Source organism: Crocodylus porosus, unplaced genomic scaffold (assembly GCF_001723895.1).
Source record: "Crocodylus porosus isolate Cpor-Errol unplaced genomic scaffold, CroPor_comp1, whole genome shotgun sequence".
NCBI classification, from domain to species: Eukaryota; Metazoa; Chordata; order Crocodylia; family Crocodylidae; genus Crocodylus; species Crocodylus porosus.
In genome coordinates, this window is record NW_017728910.1 from 3,940,667 (window position 1) to 3,960,457 (window position 19,791).

General features: G+C 38.9%; 1 protein-coding gene across 2 annotated transcripts in view; it reads left to right on the forward strand.

The window, feature by feature from the left end:
- MME (membrane metalloendopeptidase) overlaps nucleotides 1-19,791 on the forward strand; it is a 74,344-nt gene that overhangs the window by 27,524 nt on the left and 27,029 nt on the right. For both annotated transcript variants that reach the window (XM_019532622.1, XM_019532621.1), the window contains exons 9-14: nucleotides 4,540-4,674; nucleotides 7,594-7,695; nucleotides 10,704-10,840; nucleotides 10,941-11,034; nucleotides 14,892-15,020; nucleotides 16,778-16,876. In XM_019532622.1, coding sequence (XP_019388167.1) covers nucleotides 4,540-4,674; nucleotides 7,594-7,695; nucleotides 10,704-10,840; nucleotides 10,941-11,034; nucleotides 14,892-15,020; nucleotides 16,778-16,876 — 696 coding nt within the window. The remainder of the gene's footprint in view (nucleotides 1-4,539; nucleotides 4,675-7,593; nucleotides 7,696-10,703; nucleotides 10,841-10,940; nucleotides 11,035-14,891; nucleotides 15,021-16,777; nucleotides 16,877-19,791) is intronic.

The following is a 19,791-nucleotide window of genomic DNA, read 5'->3' on the forward strand; positions in this document are numbered from 1 at the left end:
AGGAGTTCAGACCAATTTCATTTTAAAACTCAGTATTATCATGAAAGAGAAGAGAGTGTAAGAATACTTGGCAGAGAGAACAGAGTTGTTCTTCTAAGGAGAGAGAAGCATAAAGAAAAGAATTAAATCAAGAGCAAATGTAGAAAATGAAAGGAGTATTGCAGAGCCAGGTTAGCAAGTAAGAGACAAATAGAAATAAACAAGAGTTGAGGGTGGGAAAAAGGGCTGTGAAGATGAAGAGTAGGAGTGCAGTGAAGGTTATTAACTTGCTTCCATTTTTCTGCATGTATTCATAGGCAGCAGTTGGGAATTCAAGCTCCAGTTCCTGATACAGACTTAGGAAGTCACTGAGACAATGATATCTCTGCTGGAGGGAAAGATATAGGGCCAGTATTGCTTCATGATTGCCAAAACTAGCTAATATAAATATCACAGAAGAGCTATAGCAGGGTGAATCCTTGTAGAGAGTATATATGTCAGCTCCTGTGGAGAAAGAGCTGCTGCTTGACATGATGCTTTTGGAAGTCTTTGAGGAATATTCATAGATTTCATAGGCATTAGGGCTGGAAGGGACCTCACAAGATAATTGGGTCCAGCCCCCCGCCCAAGGTGCAGGAAGTCAGCTGCGGTCAAATGATCCCAGCAAGATAAGCATCCAGATGTGCCTTAGAGGTGTCTCGAGTAGCTGCTTCTGTTCCAGACTTTGGAAACTTGGATGGTAAAGAAGTTTTTCCTTATGTCCAGTCTAAAGCAGTCTTCCTGGAGTTTGTACTGTTAGACTTTGGGGCGCCCTGGTGAATAGACATTCTCCCAGTTCCTGGTGCACACCCCTAATATATTTATAGCCCAGTGCCTAAATTAATATAACCAACTTAGGTTGTTATTCCAGGACTCATAAATGAAGTGGGGTTATTCATAACTGGGGGGGACCAAAAGCACCTAATGCAGTAAGATTAAGCATCAGTGTTGTTGTAATACCTCTTCTCCATTATAAGGAGGTTGTCTCATCAGAGCAACATAGGCCATTTCTGAATTACAACATATGAGATGAACCCAGGTTGGAATGAATCTAGGGTGTCAGTAGAGGTTAGATGTAATGGCTGTGCTACCAGCTTCTTAGAATTTGTGAATTATTTGTGCTGAATTTTGAACATAGGGTTATTAAGAACACAGGTATCATTTTACCACTTCGAAAAATTATTGAAAGCTTCAGTATTACCTGGCATGCTGAATTGGATAAAGCTGTGATTCTCAGTGTGCCCTTGGTTGAGATCCTTTATGGGTGCTGTGAGGTGCTGCACAATATTAGCACTGTTAGATGTGCAAACACCTACATGATTCACAAAATAACCCCAGAGATTTCAAACAGGGATCAGTAATGTTAAAACCATTTTGATCTGTTGTGGTCTTTTTGAGTTCTTTGTAGCAAACTACTTGCTCTGTTACTTTTTCCGTATTCAAGAGATGAGTTGAAGCTAAGAGCTGGTATATTCCAATGGGTGCCATGATTCTAACATAGTCTTAAGTTAAAAATAGTTGAGAACCACTGGGATAAAGAGGAGAAAACAAAAGGAAACCACTCAGAGCTATTCCAACGCATAATTTCTCTGGAGAGGTTCTGAAATTATCGTAGATTCCCTGGCTATCTGGTAAACTGAAGCTTAGACGCTAAACCATAGTTCCATCTGATCTTCTTTAATTCATGTTTACTTATCATGCTAGCATACTTCAATTAACATCTTAGTACTGGAACTGTATATCTCTCACTGTCAACAATAGGTGTGCATTAGGAGAATCTTCACAAGGTTAAGTATAGGCATTTACTAAAAGCTAACATTGTGTCTTTAATTAGCCAGTTTTCTACCTTGTAATTGAATGCAGAAGTCATGAGAAACATGTTATTGTGTATTTGTTTGGTTGGTATTTTGCTGACATGCTAATGGTTAATGCCATGATTTATACTGATTAGTTTTAATTACAGTTTACATACCTATAAAGATAACCACTAACACCTTAACCTTTTGGTTTACCTTTTATTATACTACCACAGTGCTTAGGAACTCCAGTCAAAAATTGGATAATATTATTATTTACCATAGCATTTAGGAATCCCAGGCCCCATTATGCTAAGAATTGTACAAATATAGCACAAAAAACATGGTTTTTACACCAATATCACAATCTTCTGGCCTATCAGAAAGTAATTTATGTGAAGAAATGGTTGTTGACTGTTGATGACTTTGTATAGAATGATGACTGTTACTAGAATTTTCATATGATCTCTTTCTCTACAAGCCTTTCTCGGATTTTACAAAGATTTTACACTTGTGTAGTGCTATTGGCTTCACTGGAACTGACCATTATTTGCAAGAAAGAGGATAAGAAGGACCACTGATTCATCAGATTTGAAAAACATCAATTTTTACAGTGGTCTTTTGTTAATATGTAACCCAAATTCCTGAAATATTAACCAAAAATATATTTGCATCATGACAATCAATACACTAAAAACATTTGTTAGGACTTATGCTTCTAAGTTACTTGGTTTTAGAATTTAAGTCATGATATTGAACTTAATAAGCAAATTACATGGGGTCAACTTAAAAATGAACTAAGAAACAAAGTTCATCCAAGACTTTAAGCATCTTAACACTAGAGAGTGGAGAAAGTTTCTTTTAAAAGCAAGTCTCTTAATGGTGCCAAAACCACGCGCTGAGAAGACAGAGTCTAAAATAAATATTGCCACAGGCATGAATGCTTCAAAAGAAGGAGTCTCTTCCTACTGCAGAACCTCTTCTTTGCTAGCAGCCGTTTCTTGGCTCTGATTCCTGCTGTGTCATTTTACTTCTATCCTTGAGCTTTATGTAGCAAAGAAGACATCTGTCTACTATACTTTAACCTGAATGTTTTCATCTGTATCAGGAATATTTCTCATGCTATAAGTATGTGTGTGAGGGTTTTTTATTTTTAAAAAATTGCTGCTCATAAATTGTTAATTAATAATTGTTGATGCAGTGATTTTGACCCCTGCATGGCCTTTGAGATGACTGCACAATAACTAGGACCTATTTATGAGTTATATCTAGAGATCAGTTGATTTTATCTTTTGGCTGTTCTGATTGACCCAGGGAGGTGTATGCAGTGATCTCCAAGTTACAGAATCAGCAGGCTCCTACTAATTTCAGTGGATTTTGAATTACGCCCCATGGAAAGTTTAACAGTCTGTGGACAGATGCTGATACTCTTGAAGTATTCATAGGTTTGACAGGGACCCTCTTTGTTACTTGTCATTTTAGTGATCAGGAACTTCAGCCCATTTCCTCTCTGTTGAAGTGTTCTCATACAGCTCAAGATACTGAGAAGAAGTATCTTTGATAGCCCAATCCTGAGAGGTGCTGTCACCAGTTCTCAGTGGATTCAATGGTCAATGCTATACAGGATGCATGAAGTACTTTGCAGGTTGAGGCCCAGATTGCATAACAGCTGGTGCCAGTACTGGATTATTGGCCCAGGGAAGATGGCAATAGCAGAGGCATGGTTTCATAAAGGGCTCATGTAGCAACCGGGTTTCTCATCAGGGATGGGAATTGCCAGAAAGCATATGGTAATGTCATTTCTACCTCATGTTCCTTTATGGAATAGGCCTCCAAAATTAATAGGAATAGTTCTATAGAACAGGATTCTATAAAAGTTTAGTACTATAGAATCACATTATTTATATATTTATAGCTGCTTTAAAGATATCTTTATTAATTGCTATTAAATTGTGCTGAATGATCCAAAAAGACCAATGGAAAGGTTATCATTTTCTGCCGAATTCCTTAGGACTCATCCATGAAGTAAATCCAATAGGAGCTGCAAAACTGTTGGTTGAATAGTTTCTATGCAAATGATATAAAATATTCTCTGAGTCTGTGGGCTCATATGAAATATGTGCATGCATGAATAATGAATACATAGTGGTTAGCTATACCAAAGAATGGGCTAGAAAGTATCACTGTAGACTGAGGAAACTATTGAGCACACAGGGGTCTATAAAATTCCCATGAAAGATATAGTAGATATTTGACTACAATGAATCATTGTTTTTGGAAATGATATCCAAAAAGCACCAGTACAGGAATAAAAGAGCATTAGGATTCATATTTTCATGTTTCTGGGATCACCTTTCCCAGAAATTTTAACTAAAATAATCTGCTTAGGAAATTTCAGAGAATTTATGGAGATTATGGGGTGGTAGGATTTAAGTATGGACTAGTAAATATATCATTTTAAGTAATAAAAGCAGAACATACAGTTTTAGAACGCTTCCCCTAATTGCAAGCAACTATATAACAATTTCAATAAAGGAAACAATTTAAGGTTAATTTTTCATTGTTATGTAAAGAGTCTTTCAGAGTGAATTTGTATAAATGCGGCTAAAAAAAGGAGTCCAGAACACTAATTCAAATCAAAATTAGAGTTTTAAAATATCCCACATAAGATATGCTGTACTCTGAAGAGGTTTGTCTTGAAAGTATTTATTATTTCTCCCTGCAGGCGTGTTCAGCCTATGTTGCTTTCATGATTTCTGTAGCTAAGCTGATTCTTCAGGAAAGAAATTATCCCATCAATGAGTTACAGATTTCCAAAGAAATGGAAAGAGTTATGCAGCTGGAGAAAGAAATTGCCAATGTAAGGAAATATTTCTTTATTGTGAAGTTAAGTAACGGACTTCCTTCTGGAGTGACGGGACTATGCAGGGATATGCAGGAAAGCAAGTTACACATCAAGTTGTCAAGTTATCTTTACTGTCAGGTTACCTTAACTGTGAAAGCTAAGGTGATAGTATGCAGACAAATTCTGTTTCACAGTACAGGAGCCCAACACTCAAATGTGGTTCCCATATCCTTGGAGGTGCTTATTATTGAGAAAAGAAAACAAAAATAAGCTATCTGTTTGCTCCCAACCAGCAGGGTGTTTACTTCAACCCATCATAGCTTTTGTAGAGAAAGAGAGGGAGACTTGGTTCTCACGTAACTAGGGGTCTACTTAACTCACAGTGAGACAAAGCAGTTTTCACAGGTTGGTCCCAGTGCAGTGAGCTGGCATTTCCTGCCAGCCCTACCTCTTGCTGCTGACTGGCAAAGGGACATTGGTATCATGTTTAAACTTAAAAGATGGCACAAAAACATTTTCACTTCACTGATTGACTCCTTCAGTTCTGGTCTGTTAGTGACATAAACTAACTTAATCTGTGGCTGCAATGATTGTCACATTGTCTTTGCCTTACAGTAAGCATTAACACATTCTAAAACTAATTTTTAAAGGTTTTTTTTAGGTAGATTTTGTGGGAAACGGTCACCACAATATTTTCTGGCAATTGCAGACAACACTATTTTTCATGGTTTCTGCGAAAACCACAAGACTGCAAATAAAGTAGACCCCCTACATATAACCTGTTTAAGAAAAAGCAGTTTGTAGGGTCACTCATTTTTCTGCCATCTTCCTTAACTTCTGGTTGTCAGAAGAGTCAGTTACCAGTTCTTGTCCCTGTCATATAACATGCAGTAGTTTTTGGCCCTTACAGATTATCAGATCTCTCAGGGCTGAGTTTTGTAATTTCAGCATCTTTTCGTTATACCAGTGAATAAGGGTATGTGTTTCCTAGTCAGACTATGACTTCTCCCCCTTTGCATAAATAAACAGAAGATTTTGATTGTTTTCTAACTTTCCAGACAAACACAGGTTTGGGCTGAGAACAAAGTTGGAAAAATGTTCAATGAAAAAAAATTTACTGAGGAAAGGTTTGAGGGTGTGAAAAGAAATATCAGAAGCAAAACTACATCTGAAACATGTAACACTCACTACTGGCATAGGTCACACTTAGTGATGGGCAAGCTACTGTTGCCTAATTTTGAACCTGCTTCACTTAAATTTGAAAAGTGTACAGACTGAACGTGAAAACAAGGGAGTCTTCACTGCACTGCATTGGAGGAAACAAGTGAAAAAGAAAATGCAGAGAAAAATATCAAATGAGTAAGCAAGAGTAAGGAATGCAGCAAGAAAAGGGAGTGAAAAAATCAGTAAAAAGGAAATCATTTTAAAGTCTCAGGGATGGGAGAGAATGTGTTTCTAATTTAAAAAATGATGGCATAGATAAAGTTTGCCATTCCTTCTCTACCCAAATTAGCTGTGCTGATAGCAGCATACATCCTAAACTGAGCGCAGAAAGTGGTAGAAAGTACTACCCTGTATAAAATAATCCCTTTAGTGAGACCACTCTGTTCCCACTGTTCTCTCTGTTTTCTATTTTGTCATCTCACCGTTCCAATAGCCAAATAAGAAAGGGAGGCAGGGTCCTGATCGTGCCAGACGATACTTCTTTGCTGATTGAAATGCAATAGCAGAAGCATCAATAACAAGAGGCAGAGGGTCAGCAATATTATAGCACCCTGAAGGCCAAAGGGCAGAGAAACAGCACCTCCTTGTTCAGTGCTGCAACTGGGTAGGCACTTGGCTATGTTGGAGAGATGGAGAGGGGCAGTGCCTGCCTACTAGTTTCTGTCCTGCCTTTTAAATCAATACAAAGGATTTCTGTATGGGCAGGTGAAAATATAGGAGTGAAGAGAACAGAGGTATAGCTGATTTCTTTTTTATTATTTTTTCACTCCCTCTTGATACTGCATTTTGGTACCCTAAGCAGAGATGGGGAGGAGGAGGGAAAAGGTGTGCCAGGCACTGGAAGGACTTACCTGACCATTAGCTCAGTATGGGATCTCAAACGCCCTGACTGCCTTGCATAGGATTTCTTCATTCTGGATGCTGCTGCCACCATTTTGAAACCCTCCTCCTCTAAATCAGTGTTCGGGGCTGGTGTCCCAGCTACCATCCCATAATATGCTACGGGAAGAAAGGAACCATTGGGGACAGACTGTGTGCTAGATGGCTGTTGAAGGACCTGGACTAAGGATATTTATTGTGTGAGAAAAGGGGTTGAAGGTATCTAAATAGGTTAAGGGAGTATTTGGAAGATGCTATAATATTGGCACAATGATGCAAAGCCAGTTGAAAACGGAGAAGTATTAATAGAGTAATATTAATGTGTAGTATTAATAAAGATTTAGTCCATATAATTTGTTTCTTTTTGGAGTCATGCTTATAACATATACTGCCATGTATACATGCAAGGTGCTTAGCTACATTGGGCGCATCTACATGAGACACTATCTGCACAGTAGCCTAATAACCCTGTGCAGTAGCATGCCAGGCAAAAACCATGCTAATATGCTACTCTGCAGTAGTAATAAGTTACTGTACAGTAAGCATCACTAAAAACCCATACACCGGTGCTACTGCACAGTACTGCAAGCTACTGCGCATTGATTTAGTACTTGGTTATCCAAGTACTAAATTTAATGTGCAATATTTACAATGCATTAAGGAACTTGTAGTTGTACCCATTGTGTACTATGCACAAAGCACACGTATGTATTAATGTATCAGATCAAACATCCATCAGTCCTTTTTATATATTGTTTTTAATTTCTTTTCCTGTGGCTCCTATAAAATGCTTCCATTTATACAGTCATTTTCTGTAATTATCATTCATAGGCTACAACTAAACCTGAAGACAGAAATGATCCAATTCTGTTATATAATAAAATGACAGTGACACAACTCCAAAAGAACTTCACTTTGCAAGTCAATAGTATGGTGAGTGATCAATAATCCAATGCTTTTCAATATCTGTTCTTGAAAAATGAAACTATGTAACATTACAGAGCTTTCCTTTAAAAACTTTGGAGTGCCTGAATTAAAAATAAAGGTCCTATCTTGAAACCTTAGCTCAAAATTATTGGAAAGTTATTTGATAGCTAAAAACAGCACAGATTGTGACTGGCCTTGCTCCTACCACTGCACTGTCAGAGTCAGAGGCATAGGACATTTCTCATTAAAAAGGTGTGTAGGTCTTCGTCATCAAAGCTGATATCTGAAAACTGTGTACCAACTTAATCCTGGTGGAAGAGAAGGCACTAGCCCTTTGCAGATTTTGTGGAAAAACAGCTTTAAACTTTTAATTTTCTCCCACTCACCTTCCATCTCAAAAGGAAATGTGCTTACATCAAGCAGGGAGAAGCAAAGGAAGTAACAGCTAGGGCTCAGCAAGATATATCCCTGCTAGCTCCTTCGGAGTGGTAGAACTCCATACTATCTCTTATTTTGGCCACGTTAACTTTGCAAAACAGAGCCTCCAGCAACATTACCACATAGCCCAGCCAAAGACTTTCCAGGAGGTGTCAATATGGATGTTCCTTCATCAAAAATAAAGTTCCCCATATCACTGTCATACAAGTAACTCTCTTGTATGTAGCACACAGTAAATGATAAAAAATGCTATCGTTATGTTAGTTAGTGTGTCACTAGAAAAGAACTTGGGCCTGTGGCATCATTTGTTAGAAGTATTACTAATTCCTTCCATGTTGGCAATATACTCTGAATTACTGTGAGTCCCATCAGTGTATATATATATTATGTAACATCTTTCTTAATGTTTAACATTTTTACTGACCTTAAATTGCCAAAACTTAAAATTACATAGAAGTTAAATTTAGCTCAACTTATCTTATTTCCATGTCGTAGGAGTTGCTTACACCCAGAGATCTTATTTGTACAGTTACCCCACAGGAGCCTTGTTATCAGGAAATTATTTTGTTTGTTCAGAAAACAAGATTAGCTTGCTTATTTTTAATTCCTGGGGAATTCTGCAGATGAACAACAGCCTACTTGCTGCAAGTCTATCCACAAATACTTTGAAAGGCACCGATTGAGAACAATCTACTTCCCTACTTCCCAAAATAAGTGGCAGATCTTGTTGACTGAAAAATGTCTGCTCTTCTTTAGGTGTTATATTTAATAGATTATTTGTATTTCATAGACACAGTAACTTCTTTTCCATTATTTAAAGAACAGATTTAATAGATTTGATGAAAATATTGAATAATTCTTTTGGCATACATATTTTCCCAAAACATTTTCAATTTCTCCAATTTCCACCTTCTCAGTCTTCATAGCAGCCCACAGGTACTCTGTAGGCTGCTTGTAATCATGAATACTAAACAGAAGGAAATACAGAATTTGAGGCCAATGTGGATGTTTTAACAGGCCACGTGAAATTTTGTATGAAGCAGTATATGTCCACTGTTTTTGTAATAAAAATTGGCATGCCATCAACCAACAGTGAAGAGATGAATGAAGATTTTTATCATATGTTTCAATTCTGCATGGTCTTGAGTACCTTGAACATCAATTCAGATTTCAAATAATTGAAGGAGTTAAATACTTCTTAGCTGGTAATCAGTAACACACAGGCTAAGGTCAAAAAAGGATGAGTCAATATACATGAAAGGGTCACATTAACTGCATTAGAAAATGAAACTCACTGTTTTTGAAACAGGCAAGGAAATTGGGTGATCTCATTGCAAATTTTCCCCAAATACCCTGCCAATATTTTGTAATACCAACTGAGAGAGAACACCTTTAGGTGGTAATAAATTCTTCATTCTCACCCATGCCTTGGCCTTTATTGAAACTATAAAGAAAAGTGACATATTATTATCAGATGTAGAGACTGTTGGCCTTAAAGTACAAATACATTCCTGCTGCATACTAGAACGAGACACGGAACTCATTCCACATAACCCATTGTGCACGCTCCAGCTGTCAACAACTTTAGGTAACTACTGCTGCATGTGGGTCAAATTCCATCAGTACTGAGTGACCTAATGGTGAAATACTCTATATACTCTTACCAATCCAGCAATCCATCTATTTTCTAGAGCAAAAGATAGTGACCAAAATATAACCGTGAACAATAATATTTTTCCTAGTCAAGGATTTTTCAGTTAGAGTTTCAATTTTAGGGAGTTCACATTTTAAAACAATGCGTTATGCAGCCTGGAGGGGCTTCATAGAATAAAATCCTTATTTAACAGAAAGTAATTTTGATAGATATTAGCCCACAAAAGCTATGTAGGTCTCTTCAATTGTGCATGCCTAAAGATATGGAGTTATTGATCAGGAGAGCAGGGGGAAATCTACTTTACTCTGATCTTAAGGGTGTAATCACCCCCATATTGCAGAGGTGCAATCTGTTATCATATGTAGAAGACATGTGGAATTTGTGTGGATACATTTTATGAAAGTCAGAATGAGTGAAGCCTGTGTTCTAGATCAGTGGTCTCCAAAGTGGGGTGCACGCACCCCAAGGGGGTGCGCAAGACAATCCATTGGGGTGTGGGAAGAAAATATTAGAACTTCTATTTATTTATATAATTGGGGGTGCGTGCTCAAAAATGTTTTACTGATAGGGGTGCACAATCAAAAAAGTTTGGAGACCACTGCTCTAGATGGCCTTGCTAGAGAGTTACACTGTACCCATATAGTTTGTGCAGGCATGAACCCGCTGTTCACATTTCTGTTCTACTTTTTTGCCTTTTCTGTTTTTAATGATAACTTGCATAAATATTATCGGGTAATCTGTGCATAATTCCGTAATTGTTTCATTTGTTACAACAATGTGGTTTCCAAAGAAAAACACTAACTTTTGGTCTGAAACATTTGTTTCAAATGTATTTGAATCGTAAAAGCAGTGGCCAGAAAAAAATAGTAATAATCACATTATTTCTTAATAATGCTTATACTTAAACTGTATATTTTTCCAGGAATTCAACTGGTCAAAATTCATAAATAATATCATGTCAACTGTGCAAATTAATGTTGAGAATATAGAGCCTGTGGTTGTTTACGCTCCAGAATATCTAATCAAACTCAAGTCTATTCTTAACCAGTATACTCCTAGGTAGGTATGATGGGCATGATTTTAGAATTTTCATTTTATCACGAATAAATTCTGAAAGCCTAAAAAATCATCAACTTCTTATTGTTGTTTTATTATACAGAGAGATTCAAAATTACATGGTTTGGCGATTCATAATGGACCTTGTAAACAGTCTCAGCCGTAACTACAAGGACACAAGGAATGCTTTTCGTAAGGTGCAGAAATCAGTGTGTCTTTAAATTTTAAAGATGATTTTTTAACATTCACAAAATATTGACTATACTATACCAAATACCTGTTTTAAGTGCAATGTGAACTTTGCAAAGTACTAAGCTCCAGATGTTTGCTGATGCTCCTGCTAGGATGTGTTTATAATTTATATGATGTATCCTTGATTATTGGAAAGCAAGCCTGAGAAATATCGTCCTGACATCTGTGTCTATGTTGTTCTGAGTCTGAGTTAATCAGCTGGTTTTATGAACGTTTTCTGACAGCACAGGACTATTTTAATGCAAATATATATGGCTCCTTACTTCTAATTGACTTGCTACAAGTTGTTGAGTACCTAACAATATCGGATGCTGGAGCCAAACATTATAGATCCAATATTGCTGTCATTAAATGGTTCAGTCCTATTAGATCTGAGTGCTTCTGGTAGGTGCTAAACACTTTCACCTCTCTGTTTTAGATGGGAGTCGAGGGTCCTCAAAACCTTCCAAGCAAACTTTACTACTGTTTAAGATTTGTGTTCATAAAAAGGAAACAAACTTGGTTTGTGGTCTTAGTTTATTAGTGACCAATGGCCATGGTAGAGAAAGCACTTGTGCGTACACACACACCCCTCGCTGTTTTCTGGAAAAAGAATCACTTTGGCACAGGAAGTAAATATTCTGATTATTCTTAGCACAGTAGTGAAGTATGGGGAAGAGAGGAGTAACATTCTAGTTGATCATTTGGGGCAGTTCTGAATATAATAGGTTTCATGAATTATTCAGCTACTTGTACTCTTATAAATTATTATAGTATAAGCCTTTTTTAGTGTAAGACATTGCTCTAGTTTTAGTCATCACTGGGTTTGTCTACATGAGATGTTTACAGCAGAGTTGACTCAATAGCTCCACAGTAAAATGTCACCATCTACACATGTGGTGCTATTAGGATGGAGAAAACTCATTAACTCTGCCATAGAATAGTACTGCCAGACACAAATACTATCCTACGGTGGAGTTATTTACTCTGCCACAAAATGTGTAGATGCTGAGGTAGCTGGCCGAAGCACAAGAGTGCTTCAGTGCAGGGGCTGACTGCCAGCTAGCCAGCCCCTCTACAGCATGTTGAGCTGGGGCAGAACAGCCCTGGGCTGGCAAGATGACCTCCTGGGCCCCCTGCCAACTGGGGCTGCTCCATCCTAGCTCAATGTGCTGTGATCCTGGGCGTACATGCAAACATGGCACCCAGGAGCAATAAACTCCTATGCGAACTGTGCCAGAGCTTATTCAGCTGCATTCATTGCATATGTAGATGTGCCCATGGAGGACAAGTATCTAAGACATCCCTGAAGAAATTTGATTTAGAATTAACAAAATTCTAGGCTTTAAAAATATACTTTACATGTAAATATATATATATATATTTTTTTTTTCCCTACTAATTTGCTAAAAGTAATTGGTATGATGCTACACACACCACATGCGCACACACACGCATGCACTTCTAAAACTGAAGTTTCAAATGGAGTGTCACTTGATTAGGATTTGCTTCACTAGAGTGTCTTCAGACATAAACACTTCAGAACACTTATTTCTTCCCCTGAATCATCCCTACCATATATCTTGGAAAGTTTGACAATTTAGTCACTTACTCTTTCAAGATGTCATATGTCTGGAGCTCAGATTTAGAGTACTTGATATATGCAATTGAGAGTCCCAAAGCCCTAGCAGAAAGATCATTAGACCTGTTACCACTACTTTGAAGATCTCAGCCAAAAAAAGCCCCTACAGATTATTAGATTATATATTCAAATAGGACTACTGCTGTTAGAAAGACAGGACGCAGTCCCTGGCTCACTGGCATTACTTTCTGCTCCTAGGGAACAAGTTGTTTCTCTGAAGCGTAACAGTCGCTGAAAACTGCCATTGCAGCAGAGAGAAGCTTACAAAAACATTGAAAAAGCATTTGATATAGCCTGGTGATCCTAATTAGTTCTTAATTCTACAGGAATATAAAACTCTGTGAATTACTTTTCTCTTGAAAGAAACGCACTGGCACCTTCCCTTTAAAATTTATGTTCTCTATTTTAAATAATAATAGGAAAAGTTGTAGTAATGTAACATTGGGATTGAGAATTTATGCATAATAACTTAATGAATTTCAGTGGTTTGTTTCTAATGCATCTGAATTAAGTCTGGAAATCATTCAGTGAATGAATCTATAGTAATTGATTGCAGTTTGATGCCATTTGTAGTGATAGGCAAAGCAGATGTGTTTCCATTGTTATATGAAACCTAATGGATTTCTAGGGGCAGATTCAGTAAATGATGCAGCAACTGGCAAAGCAAATCAGGCTTAATGGGGGTGACTTGTGGGTTCTTCTGTTGCAGATGAATCTTTGGCTGGCATAGAACCAGCATAAACCCTCCTAGCCAGCCAAGTACTGGGCTGCCACCTGTGGCCTGATAAACAGCTCCAGCAACAACCCCTTTGGGTCATGGGAAGCTGATGTACACCTAAGCAGCAATGTACCACCTTCCCTGATCTCCCATCAAACTTGTGCTGGGCATATCTTGGCTTATCTGCTGAATCCCGATTCCTGATGCTTCTTCTATAGCATCTCTCTGATGTTATAGTGTATCATCTGTACAATTACATAGTCACAATGATTTTATTTTGCTCTGGTTTTGAGTTTTGCTTTGCAGAGGGAGTTGGATTTGTTTTCTCTCTGTCCTGTTCTTGGTGGTTAAAAATTAACAATGCTCCACTCTGTAGCGTCTATATTGCATTACAAGCATATTCCATCTTATGTATGTGTGCAGCAGGTCTGGAATGGGAAGAAGCACATTAGAAATAGGATTCTGTTTTCTATTCAGCTATTCTTAGCCATGCTGATCACAGAGTCATGGAATAGCTCCAACAATGTAGGTCTTCAGGGAACCCTGTAGACAGTTTTTTACTGTGTTATACTGATAACACTTTTGAAAGGTCTTTCCTCTCCTAATTCTTTCTACTATTATTAGGGTGAAGAGGAACATATCAGCAGTTTTTCTTTCCAGTACCAGCATTTCAGGCCAAAGTGTAACTGTAGCTCTCTGTACGTTAAGTCGCAGGTCTGCAGCCTTGAAGACAGAGAAGCCAGGGAGTGACCAAATGGCTCCAATGTAACATGCTCTTTGTGCTATGATCTTTGTATTACAAGGGGACAGCATTGCATGCCATCTTCACAGCCTCAATTTTTATGAACTATTATGACAGAATAATTGCAGCTAAATAGCATCAATCGTGCAATTGATGGCACAAGAGATCATTGCACCTCCAGTAATCTGCAGTAGGGGCTGCAAGCAGTCAAGGCTATCCCAAAAGTGGTCTGGATGGGCAGTGTAGCTCACCTAGGGTATGCATTAGCAAGGTGCATTCCCTAATCTGACACCACTGGTAGTGTTTCTATGAAGCTGCTGTCAAAGCCACATTGAAAAAAACAACTTCCTCCTCTGGAAATGATTCTACTCCCAATCTCGGTGGCCCTTATCAGAATAAGGAGATACAGTTCAGTTCCAGGCACAAATGACATCTGAATCTCTTCCTGTATTGGCTGCTTGTATTTTCCTCCCTAGCCCTTTCCACATCTTGGAGATATGTAGTATGTTGTTAATGGCCCTCATACATTTGCTCAGCCTGTGATAGATGTTAAGTTTATATAGTGAATACACCTAACTCCTATTTAGACCAGTGAGAATTAAATGCACACACTGAGACTAGAGTTGCTGCCTCCAAAATTGACAGTCTGGAAATCAGCCACCCTTCTCCTCCTCCTCCTTATGTTTACTCAGATGTCATTTCTTTATCTTATATTTAACAGGCACTGTATGGCACAACATCGGAAACTGCTGTTTGGCGTCGCTGTGCAAACTATGTCAATAGTAATATGGAAAACGCTGCAGGACGATTATATGTACAGGAAGCATTTGCTGGAGAGAGTAAACACGTGGTAATGTTTTTAACTCAATTTTTTTATGTGCCATCTAAGGAGTTAAGTTTACAAGATGATGATTTAGTAAATATTGACTTTATTTTACAGTTGTAGAAACCCATTTATTGGTGATTTAATTTTGGTATGAGCTCGGATGCCTAATTTTAAAGCAAATTCTGGTTTGAGATGTTTACAGGGTGCTCAGATTGACAATGAAGTGAAGGGTACCATTAAGGCATCCAGCATCACAATTTGTCTCTGGAAATTAGCTTTGTTCCATTCTCTACACTAACCAAGGGATAGCTCAGACAAAGAGATACCATCTTGATGGCATAAATGAATACTTTTGAATTACTACAAAGTACAGTACGTTATAATGCTGTAATTCTTCTGAAGTTCCAGTATACAAAGAAATATGAATTGCAAAGAATCCCAGAACATGCTTTTTTAAACTTCACTTAAGAATAGGAAAGAAAATACTATTCAGCATTATGTTGGAAAGCACCAATGTCAGTAGCTAGTGATGATGCAATTATATACCTCTTGCAGGCCTGTACATCAAGCCATTAGCAAATGATAGTAAGAGAGGATGTCACTGAAGAGAAAAAGCCATTGCAGATTACATCTGAAGTTTTAAAATAGAGATTACAGAGCGAGGCAATGAATCATATTGCCTTGGCTGAAAGTAATTGTTTTGCATCAGTTTAACTTCAGTCAACTGATCACATTTTTATATTAAATTATGTTAACAGGTATCTTTTTACAGTAAAAACGGAGTGATTTTGCTTATTTAAAATGCTGTTCTTATTACTTCTGGTGCTCTGAAAATACATGTGTTTTTTTTTCTTTCACTTATCATTATAGGGGCTATTGTATAGACATGAATTCCCTTATCTATTATTTATGTTTATTGACTTCATCTTCCCAACTGAACTTTGCTTCAGTAAATAATTGCCGCTTAAATATATAGATCTTTAAACAGTAAAGATAATTATTTTGATTAATTTCTTCTACTTGGGGACTTTGCTACTGGTGGACAAAGGTGACCTGAAGATTATATTTTGGTGCTCAATTAATATTTTATTGAGCAACAACAAGAACAACAACTATTTAGGGCTTGTCTATGCTACTACAGGAAAATCAAGGGAGCATTCTTGTGTTACTCCTCTTGAACTACTCTTGAGTGAGAATGACCACACTGGAAAACAATCCTTAAGCTACATCAAGAGTATATTATACTGATATGTTTTGAAAAGTATCCTTTGCTTAGGTTAAAAGAACAGGGTAAGCACTATAATTCAACTTTTAACTTGGATTAGCAACTCAAATTCAAGTCATAGCATCCCAATAGGTGTTATCTCCAAGTGGTAACCTGCATCTTCACTACTCTTTTACCACTAGTTCAAATTAAGAATACAACTTTCTCTGCAGTGCAGATATGCCCAGGGGTGATTTGATTAGCAGTACTGAGTGATTGGGTTATTGTCTGTTAAGTTATTGTAGTTTGAACTGCCGCAGTTCCTACTTCATTACTAGCTCCAAAGTCAGCAGTTATTCAAGCATTTGTCCTTCTTATACTTCCAACCTCAACAACAGGCCAGTTAGTTCTGGATAAAACACTACTTAATTTGAGCTAGGACAGGAGGACAGGGGTCAGGTTAGGGCCAATCTTGAGTGATAGTTTAAAGTAACAAGACAAACTCTGTAGTGACCCATGGACAATTGTTTAGGTCATTTTATGTTGTCTTACTATATATTTCGGTGCTTTTTTCAAGGTTGAAAATATGATTGCTGATATCCGTGAGGTTTTTATAAAAACATTAGATGAACTTAGCTGGATGGATGCAGAAACCAAAAAGAAAGCAGAACAAAAAGTAAGTGAATGTAAGGGTTATTTGCTATATTACCTTGCCATAAGAACAGTCCTCATACTGATATTTGGCCTGGAAAAATCTAATCAGACAAACATGCTTTTCAATGTATTCACTAAGACTTTAGTTAGAACAGAACAAAAACACAACAGTCAAGTTGGAGTAATGCAGGGGTTCCTTGTTTTCGAGATACAGACAGCCCCACTTCATTCTGAGTGGCCACGTCTGCACAAGACGCTGATTGTGCAGTAGCTTGAGACTACGATTTTTCACCAGTCCCAAGGGGCGCCCCTGCCCATTCCAGGACAGGAACACCTGGGTGAGGGTGATTCCTTACCCTCCATCAATGCTGACCTTGTGAAGGAACACCTTGAGAGGCTGGATATCTTCAAGTCAGCTGGCCCTGACAGTTTACACCTCAGGGTACTCAAGGACCTGGCAGGCATCATAGCTCAGCCTCTGGCATGGATCTTCGAGAACTCCTGGCGCTCTGGTGTAGTGCCTGAAGGCTAGAAGAAGGCCAATGTGGTGCCTATCTTCAAGAAAGGGAGGAAAGTGGATCCAGCTAACTATAGCCCCATCAGGCTGACTTCTATCCCAGAGAAGATCTTAGAAAAGTTTATTAAAGAGGCCATCCTTAATGAACTGGCCGACGCCAACATCCTAAGGGATAGCCAGCACGGGTTTGTTGCGGGTGGGTCTTGCTTGACCAATCTTATTTCCTTTTACAACCAAGTGACCTATCACCTGGACAAGGGAGAAGAGATTGATATATCTTGACTTTAAAAAAGCCTTAGATCTGGTCATGATCACCTCTTAGCAAAACTGGCCAAGTGTGGCCTCAGCTTCACCGCACACACCCCAGCTGGCTGGGGAATTGGCTCCATGGTTGGACCCAGAAGATGGTGGTTGACAAAAGTCAATTGTTGTGGTGCACTGTGACCAGTGGGGTCCCTCAAGGCTCTGTCCTTGGGCCAGCGCTATTCAATATCTTCATTAATGATGTAGACATTGGTATCAGAAGTGGACTGACCAAGTTCGCCGATGACTCCGAATTCTGGGGTAAAGCATCCACACCTAAGGACAGGAGGGCAATCCAGGCTGACCTTGACAGGCTCAGGAAATGGGCGGACAATAGTCTGATGGTGTTTAACACCAAAAAATGCAAGGGTCTCCACCTGGCAAAGAAAAATCTGAAGCATGCTTATAGGCTTGGCAGTGCTACACTGGTTAGCACTATGGAGGAAAGAGACTTGGGGGTCATGATTGACCACAAGGTGAATATGAGCCTTCAATATGATGCTGTGGCTAGTAAAGTGAGCAAAATGCTAGCTTGCATCCATAGATGCTTCTCAAGCAAATCCCATGACATCATTCTCCCATTGTGCTCGGCCATGATGAGGTCACAACTGGAGTACTGCGTCCAGTTTTGGGCTCCACCATTCAAAAAGGATGTGGAGAAGCTTGAGAGAGTACAAAGGAGAGCCACGCGCATGATCAGAGGTCAGGAAAACAGACCTTATGATGAGAGGCTGAGAGCTATGGGACTCTTCAGCCTGGAAAAGCACAGGCTCAGGGATGATCTGGTGGCCACCTATAAGTTTATCGGGGTGCTCACCAGGATCTGGGGGAACGTTTGATCACCAGAGTGCCCCAGGGGGTGACAAGGTCAAATGGTCACAAACTCTTCAGGACCATTTCAGGTGGGACATAAGAAAGAACTTCTTTACAGTCCGAGCTCCCAAGGTCTGGAATAGCCTGCTGCCGGAGGTGATGCAAGCACCTACTTCGAACACCTTCAAGAGAAATTAGGATGTTTATCTTTCTGGGATCCTATGACCCCAGCTGACTTCCTGCCCCTGGGGCAGGGGGCTGGACTTGATGATCTTCCAAGGTCCCTTCCAGCCCTAATGTCTATGAAATCTATGAAATCTACTGCATGGTAGTGTCACATATCAGAACCCATGACGCAGTGCTACTGTACAGTAGTCTCGGGGCTACTGTGCAGTAGTGTCAGAAAAAAGCCATTTGTCAGTGCTACTGTGTAGTAACTTGGTTTACTGTGCAGTCATTTAGTACTTGTTTATACTTAATGATGTACTTGTTTATACAAGTACTAAATGAATGTGCAGGAATGATTGCACAGTTGGCATCTCATGTAGATGTGGCCAGTGTCAGTTTCTAATCAACTGATAAGACTTAAACTCTGCCACATGGAATGCTCCAAACCTTAAGGGTGAAGCAATCACAAATCCATACAATAAATCTAGTTTTTAAGGCTCTGTATATCAGAGTTAGGGGTGTGATGACAAGAGCAATTTCTCTGGCAGCATGAGTTCAAGCCCTGGGTCTGGACTCTTTCCAAAGGCTGCTCTCCCCATTTTACCCAGATGTAAAAGTACTGATCAAAGGTGTCAAGATATAATTTTGGCAACTCTCATATGTGCCTTAGCCATACTAGCCAAATAGGTCATTAGGCTCAGATGGGTCTTCATGGGTCACAATAGGATTTCATATCAACCAGGAATGATTGATGATGAAAGGGTAAGAGAGATACTTAGGCACCTCAGTGGTTTCTACCTGCTGGGTTTAGCTCGTGCATGCATGGTCTAATTACTAGATGTGGAACTAAGGAAGAATTTTTCCTGGAATGGATGGACAAGGAGCATTGGCAAGCTTTGTTGTTGTTAGTTTTGTCTTTTTTTAAATAGGAGAATAATGCTCCCCTAGGATCAATTGTAGCATAATGGCTAGGGGGCTGGGGTACATGACTTCTGAGGAGAGGCTGAGGGAACTGGGCTTATTTAGTCTGAAGAAAGAGGGGGAGGGAGAATTTCATAGATTTCATAGACATTAGGGCTGGAAGGGACCTCGGGAGATCATCGAGTCCAGCCCCCTGCCCAAAGGGCAGGAAGTCA